The following is an 8,593-nucleotide window of genomic DNA, read 5'->3' as shown; positions in this document are numbered from 1 at the left end:
GGTTTCATCAAACAAACAGACTGATTAAAATCAAAATGTCTCAGTTTTCCCATAAATGAGAAACCTGTCTGATACCTCATTGTATAACGAGCAGGTAATCTACATCTCATCTATCAGAGGTGGAGGCAGAGGCATTTAGCTTTTTGTTTCTGTTCTGCTCTGACCTGGGTGAGGGTTAGGACTTGAATACAGTGATGCCCAGAAATCAGTTTTGCACGTCCAGTTCCATCGTCTCAAAGTCTGAGTTTTTTTTATTTGGTTGAACTGTCTGAAATAAGGTGTGTGGCTACCACAAATTATTTACATGTTCTGTTCTCCAACATAAACTTATCACTAGATGTCCCACAGTTTTGAAGCTCTTCACGTCCTCACAGCAACACGGAGACTCATCTACTCACTAGTCCGTCTTTACAGGCCACTTTAGTTCCACACTGTTCTAACTCTGACTTTACAACTTGTACGTCAGTTTATAGAAAACCTGGATAGTAATTGTGCAGTAAGACTCTTAGTGGTGGAGACGTTTCAGTCATGTGACCGTGATGTCGTCTGTATTAGCTTCTTACTGCTACACAGTTAGTTTCAGAAATCACAAAGTGGTGTTCATCTGAGACGATTATCTTGGTGAAAAAAACATGGAAGCATCATAAACTTGTGTTTCTGTTTAATTTCTGCAATAAACTCACCAGGGTGAGTTTACAACCTGCAGCCTCAAATGGTTACAAATATTTTAGCTGAACAATGTCCCTTTTATACTCAGTCCAATTCATTTCAACTGGAGACCATCCAGTGATGGGATTACTGCATCATGACGCGATAACTCAGCACTCATTGGTCAGATCCTCCCTTCTTCAGACTAGGAACATTTGTCCCACCTACACATCTGTAAGTTTTCATGACTACATCTTGCAAAACGGTGACGTTACTGCACTGAAAAAATCTGTCCACAGATTGACAAATAGCTTGCAAAACAACTGCGTTTGTGGTCATTCTACCCCCCTCATCTTACAGCCTGATCTTCATTTAGATCTCACCTATACGTCTGTACAGCTTCATGATTGTATCTTGCACAGATGTGATGCTATTGTGTCACAGACAGACGTCCAATGGCTCAATTCTCCCTTCCAACATTTAGTGTCCAGGTGCCCTTGCTCGGACCACACCCATCTTGTATTTCTGCCTATATTTTGATCTCAGCTGCACACCTGGCAAGTTTCATAGCTGCATCATGCATAGCTTTGATGCTATCAGGACAGATCTGGCAAAGTATTCCATCCACTTTTGTTGTAGTTTCCAGGTGTACAACTGGTGTGTCCAGGATCACATTTTACCATCATCACCTGCACAACGCAGGATGAAAACATGTCATGCATTGTGATGATTCTGTCTCAGTTTTAAGACTTTGTTGTTGTATTAAGCCTGTGCCAAAACCAACAAGGAAGTGAATGCACACATACCTCAGAGTTTAATCATGATAAAGAGCATGATTATATGGAATTACAGTAAGCAGGGCGAGGACAGGCGATGTTCCATGACGCCTGAATACATTTTGTACGACTTGTCTCTCAAACTAAGACTTCATTGTGCAAGTGCGAGTTGGACAAACATCAGGTTTGGTATTTAGTTTCATATGCAAGAATAAAATATCAAAATAATGAGGGGACATTAGAGAATTTCCCTCTCAATCACACACCATTTACCTACATTATGTTTTCAGGTCTTCACATTCATGCATCCAGGAAGTTTTATTCACTATTAAGATCTGTGTATTTCAACTGACAACATATTAACACTTAAAATGTAGCTTTAATAACAACCTTGAACATTAGCTGAGGTCAGAGACTAAAGTGTGACAAACTTGAGCATTTTCATTACGACAACCCTCATTTTTCCACATCGTTCATTTGGTTCAGGGAAACGAGCCAGTGAAAGCTACTGAAGTTTGATCCGAGGCAAAACAAACATTTCAAGTTCACAATGAATATAAACAACACGGGTTATTAATCACTCTGCCTCCGACACTTGTATGATGACAGTTATTAATTTTACAAAGACAGATGAAGCACACAAGAAAGAAAGAAGTTTCTCAACAGAGGCTCTTCGGGCCCTTCATGAGCAGTTCTTCCTGCCATCGGGGGGAAACCGTTGCTAACTTAGGTGGGTGTGATTGGACTGCGTCAGTGTTTGGGTATGTGATGTGAGTCAAGTGGTATCAACATGAATGTCAGTGTTTCACAGCAGTACATAGTTGAAATGTAACTTTATCGTCTTGTTTCAATGCTGTCAGTGGTTGTAATGTGTGTCAGCTGATGAGTGACAGGTTATAGTTGGTGTGGGTAACTTGATGGAGGTTGAAGATGCAGATTTCTGCAAAGAAGGGTTCCATATGCTCCACGACTGCTAGGTGGTCAAAGCAGAAGTGGACTGTGTTGGGAAATTAATGTGCCAGGTTTTCTCAACTCCTTCTAACCACTAACTTACCAACAGCTCTGGTGGGCTGCCAACTCAAAGTGTCTGAAGCATCCTCCAGAGTCACCTCCCACACTTTTAAATTGAATGTCTACCAAAGGCAACCCACACATCCTTTGTTGGTCTACAAGGTTACCCAGGTAAACTGAACCTGACCAAATTAGAAGCAGCTCAGGATGTCTTTGTTTTCCTCAACAAAGGCCAACTTTTGCAGACAATGCTGCAGCAGGTGTGATCTCCTGTCTGGATTAAAAGGCAGGGCCACTGAGTTCAGCTGGAAACAATCACACAGCCATGGGTGTCAGATGTTCTAACTTAGAAGAAGTTATATCTGATGCCAGGAAAATGCAAGGAAAACAGTCACACTCATCAGACCAGTTTGTCCTCATAGTAACTTACCACATTTTTGTAATTGCATTCATCAGAGGTTTTGTTTTCATGCATGTCCGTTTGTTGGTTTGTTTGTTGGTTTGTTTGTTGGTTTGTTTGTTGATTTGTCAGCAGGATTAGACAAAACCTACTGAATGTATTTTCCCTAAACTTGGATAGAGGATCTGTGGATAAGGGGCGTATCCAGGAACTATTCTTCTCAGTTTCTTTAAAATTTTGAAACACTTTTGTTAATTTCCTGGGAAATAATGAATAATCACATGCATCCAAATAAAAATCAGAATCTAGAAGATTTGAATATATTTGATCTGATACTGGATTAGGCTCGACTGAACTGAAGGGGACCGTTGGCAGAGGTATGCACTCTGAGTTCAGCTGTAGTTTAGTTTCTAGTTTGAGTAACATGAGGTGGAAATTGAGACTATCCGTCTCTCTCTGTCGTCTGTACAAGTCTGTGAACGATTGGTTGAAGTTGTTTAATGCTGCTGGACTGTGGATTTCTTTTTTGAAGGACTCAGGTTGGAGTTTCTGCAACAACCCAAAGGATGTTGGACTTTATGAATGTTTTTGTGAGCCGTGTCTCAGTGCACAGCGTTGGAGGCGGAGCCCTGTCATTCCTATGAAAGCTGCTCAGTGGCGCTTGGAAGACAAACAAAAGCCATTTTTGTGACCTGGTTTTTAAGATGAGACTGCAAATTTCATCTTCCTGTTTTGTTTGTTGGCTGAGTTAATATTTATGATTGGAGTGTAGTTTTCAGGATTTTTTGATATAGCAGTGAGGGCAGTGGTGGATTGTTGGAATGTTTATTAACTGTTATATAATATTCTTGCTATTTTCAGAAAATGAGATGCAAATGCACACATGCAAAGGAAGGTAACAGGTCAAAGGACTTTAATTAGGTCAACTGTAATCCAAAAAGTCCAAAATACAAAAAGAAAAAAAGAAAAGTTCCCAATACATTTTCATTTGATCCACTAAATAGTTAATCAAATAGCTATCGCAGCTCTACAAACATATATGAAAAAACTTTATCATTAAATGTGTTTTTGCTGACAGTCCATCTCCCCCTTCAATCACATCATGTTACAACACTGCTGTTGTCGAATCGTTTGCCTCCTCGAGTGGCTGCCAGTGTGTGCAAATGTTAGTCAGTGATGCTATCGCTAGCAAGAGGCAGCACAGCACGCTGAGCGCACACTGAAGGACATGTGTGTGTGTTTTCTTCCACAAACTGGCAACTCCTAAGACTCTTGATCGCTGACGAAACACAGATAGCAGGTGGGACCAACAGCGTTACACTACTGTCTGACAGCTGGAAACAACTGTAAGAATTCTGACCCGACATATTTGACCCAACAGACATTTCAAAATCATAATAATGTTGAGACCTTTATCCTGCACCTTTCTACGAACTTCTATAGATATGATATATTCTTAAAATGATTACTGACATGAGGTTTAAGTGAAGAGAATATACATTAGCCATGTGTTTAGCCTTACCCTTAAAACATGTAATCAGTATACTCAAACTCATATCAAGTGATGACAATGTTTCCCTTAAATCTCCAGTTTTCAGAGCAGCTGAGGTGCTGAGTAACATCTGTACAGACTCATCCACACACTATGTGCTTCACGTTGTCTCAACCGATGGAAGTAACTTTTTCAAACTGTGGATTGTGTGACAATGATTCAAACCATCAATAAAACCCCTCAGAAGAGACAGAAACACACAGACTGTTGTGAATCAAAATGGCTTCTCGGTCTTCAGTCCGTCTCGGAGGTTGGCAGCGGTTGGTATTTAGCGTTGGACCTCCTCGAGCGGTAGATCACCACGCCGCATGCCAGGAGGCAGCCGACAATGAAGACGATGTTCAAGCCCATGTTCAGGCTCAGACCTGATGCTGAAACAGAAGAAGAAAAAAACAAACAGAAAAGAATTCAGGTAGAATAACAACTCAACAGCACCACAAAGTACCGTCCTCGACACAGATTCATTTATCACGAGCGTGTAGAGAATATTTGTTATATTTAATGTCACGTGTTGTTCCCCATTCCAAAATAATGACAGCATTGTTTCTGTTGTAGGATTTATGGTCTGATTGTCACTGGACCAAAAGTGAATTTCATACCAGAGAATCTCCACTGAGGAATTATGTAATAACACGGAAGCCAACTGAAAATGAATCGAATCATCATTATTGATCCTATTTGCTTTGTTTCTGAACCGAAGGACAGGTGAGTTTTGAATTAATAATTTGGTTTGACTTCATGGGCTCCAACTTAAATATGGAAACTACACAGATGGTTCAGGTTTTTGCAGGACTGTTGTATTAGAGCTCTTCAGATTCATCTACAGCAGCACTGTCTTAAGAACTGACGGCTGTGTGGACGTGCGCGCTGACCTTGGCTGTCAGAAGTTTTAACCAGGTGCAAAGGACCCTGGGAAATGAAGTGGCTCGAAGTCTCGGCCACAGCTTCTCTTTTGCGGCGATTGTTGCCTGTGACACATCCCTGAGAGCACCTGGTTCCAGAAACACCAGACTCACACAGGATGACTGAGCAGGTGATGTACACCTGCAGACACAAAGACGTAAAATCAGACTCAGTTTGCAAAAAAGTTATCAGAGAGACAGAGAGGAACCGTTTATTCAGTCTTAAAACAATTAATTAATATGATAAACATGTTACTGCCAATAAATCCTGACTTCTTAGGTGGTGGAAGCTACGTAATATTTATAATAGGAAACACGTTTGATTTACAAAATGACCTCACCTGTTCATGAGCACCGATGAACTCGAAAGCTTCCATTCCAAATCTGAACTGAGTCCTGGAGCTGGGGTAGATCTGCACTGTGTTGTCCTTCACACACCTGCAACATGAGGCGGTTATAATTTATGAGAGAAATACAGGCAATTCTTCCGATAATCGGCTAATAAACAAAAGCTCACTGTTCACTGTGCACACACACCCATTTTGGATGATGGTGTAGCTGATGCGAGAGTTGGGATTGTCGTAGGGAGTGGCCCTGCAGGACTCCACGAACAGCTCTGTGCTGGGGATGGAGGTGGTCGCCTCAATCTGCATGAACATCATCTGTTTGAGGTACACCTCCACTGGGTAAGTGCTGCTGGTGACTTGTGTTCTGAACCGCTCGCTCTCAAAGAATTCAAACTGGAAGGTGAACGCACCGAAGCCTTTCTCTGTGAAGGCGTACGGGTTTTTGTGCGTGAATCCCAGGGTTAGGTTGGTGACCTTGGGATAGGCACACGAGAAGGCGATCTCGACGTCATGTTGTCTGGAAATGACTCCATTTGTGTCAGCAGAGGTGATCTCGTTCTTGAAGATGATGTTATCGCCATCCTCCTGAAAACGAAACAGAATTACATTTGGAAAGGAAGAAATAGTTGGTCCTACCTTGATTAAAAATTAAAGACCGATGCCACTCTTCTCCGTCCTGATCACGATTCCTAACTAAGTAACCCTGTAAAGATCTGGTGTCATGGATGTGCTTACACAAGTTGTTCACCGTTTATAGGATTTGTTAACTTAAAAATCACATAATCACATATTTGACTCTGGACCCCACCAGTAAAGGGGCCACATGTTCAGGATGCAAGGCTGTAATTTCGAGGGGGTTTGGCACGAGTGTTGCCAATTTCAGCACCAGATTTTGTCTAGTTTGTCAAGTTTGTTCCAGCTCCCGTCGGTCATCGAAAATGTGGGATTTTAAGGTTTTAAAGGAATTTTCAAAATAGATATTAAATTGAAGTTGTATGGCAATTATCCTCTTCCTCCACTTCCATACAGGTTTAGTAGTTTATACATCTGTTATCTGATGGGTGCTCTGTATCGGCCCAGGTGTCAGATCGAGTTGCTAGTAACAGTTGATGTGGAATGGCTGAAGAGGACACAGATGTGGGCAAAGATTCAAAAGCAGTTCAACAGTTTCTACGCGCGTTACATCAATCAGGGTTCCACATGTGTTCAGCGACATGACGGCCACCAGGTGGGTTGAGTTGGAACGTGTTGTCAGGTTGCAGGAAGAATCCTGGAAGTCGTTGAGATGCAAGCTGTCCTCGAAGCGTCTGATGAGGTACGTCTTCTCCACCTCCACCTTCATCGTTGTTTCACTGCATGTCACGGTGGTGTCTAAATATATGTACATTTATTTGTGTCACTGTGACGATGCAGGCTTCATACACTTGAAGATCTACTTGTAAAATTCATGTTGTCTAATAAATAAATGTCATCTACTAACCATGGCGTCCAACATCAACAGTTACACAGCGTAGCTCTGACTGATAACCTCTGCCGTTTCTGAAATAAAAACACAGAGGAAATGGGTTTTTTTGTTCGTTTGTTGTGTGTTTTTTTTTTTTTATGAAAGTTTGGATAAAAATCTGGTTTGTTGTTCAATGTTGTAAGTAAGTTTCCCTATTTAACCAAACGATTCATGTAAAACTCACCTGTCCCTTGCTTCAGAAATAAAGCAAATAGGGAAATGATCATTCACTTCATTTTCAGTCGGCTTCCATTTTATGACGTATTCCTCTGTGGAGATTTTGGATTTGGAAATTCCCTTCGGTCCAGTGACAATCAGGCCATAAATCCTACAAGAGAAATAATGCTGACATTTTTTATCAATGGGAAACATTATTCTTAAACAGCATTATAATTACACTTCTTTAGATATAATTTGGATATGTTTGTGATAAAATAATCTGTGTTAATTTACAGAAAGTAAGTCACATTGTAAAAATAACAGGAAAATCTAATGTCAATGCACATTACACACATGTGGTGCTCGCAAATCTGCTGCAAAATTACAGAATGTTTTAAAAACAACATTTCCTTACGTGGCGTTTTGTGTTCTGGATCTGACTTTGATGTTGATTGTCTGGTTGACAAACGCCGGAAGATTTGCTCCATTAATTGGAGTTGGTGCCATGAAAATGGGAAAGTAATCACCATCAGTGCATGAAGGGGCAGCAGAGTCCACTGAAAATCAGATGGCAGAGGAGACGGGCGTTGAGTCATTGATAATATTTGATAATATATATTTACATTTGAATCAATGCTGCTAAAATAAAATATATATATATATTGAACCATAAACTGTGAACTGCAGGGGGAGTTTGCTCAAAGGAGCAATTGATCTTCGGAAAAGCGCCGTGGTCGTTGGGACAGTTGTGGTGGTGAGTGGGCTTTGACGTTTCCTCCTTCCCACAGAGAGGGGGCCCTTTGTTGTGTACGATCCATCAGAGTACGACAGCGTAATGTTTCTGTTGGGAAAGTCCTCCACCACAAGCTCAAAGGGTGTGTACCCATACGAACTGCTGCGTATATACTTTAAGGTGCAGGAATTCTGACAAAAAGGAAAAATATTGTCATCACACAGTATAAATGACAACTGCTGCTTCGGGTTAAACAACTTCAAACAAACACTGGCTCAGTGAGTTGCAATAAACATCTCCATCTTGTGATGATTTCTATTCTAAAAGCCAGGCACAGTTTCCCAGTAACACCACTGAAAATGCCCCAAATCACTCCATGGAGGCAAAAGCTGTGGCTTTTAAATCGGTTGATTAGTGAATTATTACTGTGGCACAAACTCTATTTTACATTTAGCATTCCTGGTTTCAGTCCCATTTATATCTCCAGTGTTCACTACAATTACTTTTTAAATTTGAGGAATCACGTTTCATACGGAAAGCTCACAACCTCTTTATTTGATG

General features: G+C 41.0%; 1 protein-coding gene across 1 annotated transcript; it reads right to left on the bottom strand.

Moving 5' to 3' along the window:
* Positions 1-3,743: 3,743 nt before the first annotated feature.
* On the bottom strand, positions 3,744-8,137 carry LOC119018274 (CUB and zona pellucida-like domain-containing protein 1). The gene is made up of 9 exons (XM_037095805.1): positions 7,968-8,137; positions 7,715-7,856; positions 7,325-7,468; positions 7,117-7,175; positions 6,820-7,007; positions 5,827-6,221; positions 5,631-5,727; positions 5,260-5,431; positions 3,744-4,758 (listed from the first exon to the last, which is right to left on the bottom strand). The coding sequence occupies exons 2-9, from the start codon at positions 7,804-7,806 to the stop codon at positions 4,622-4,624; spliced, it is 1,284 nt and encodes a 427-aa protein (XP_036951700.1). The 5' UTR covers positions 7,807-7,856; positions 7,968-8,137; the 3' UTR covers positions 3,744-4,621.
* Between the last annotated feature and the right edge of the window lie 456 nt (positions 8,138-8,593).

This window comes from Acanthopagrus latus, chromosome 4 (assembly GCF_904848185.1).
Source record: "Acanthopagrus latus isolate v.2019 chromosome 4, fAcaLat1.1, whole genome shotgun sequence".
NCBI lineage: Eukaryota > Metazoa > Chordata > Actinopteri > Spariformes > Sparidae > Acanthopagrus > Acanthopagrus latus.
The sequence above is the reverse complement of the archived record's forward strand: the minus strand, read 5'-3'. Positions and strand labels throughout refer to the sequence as shown.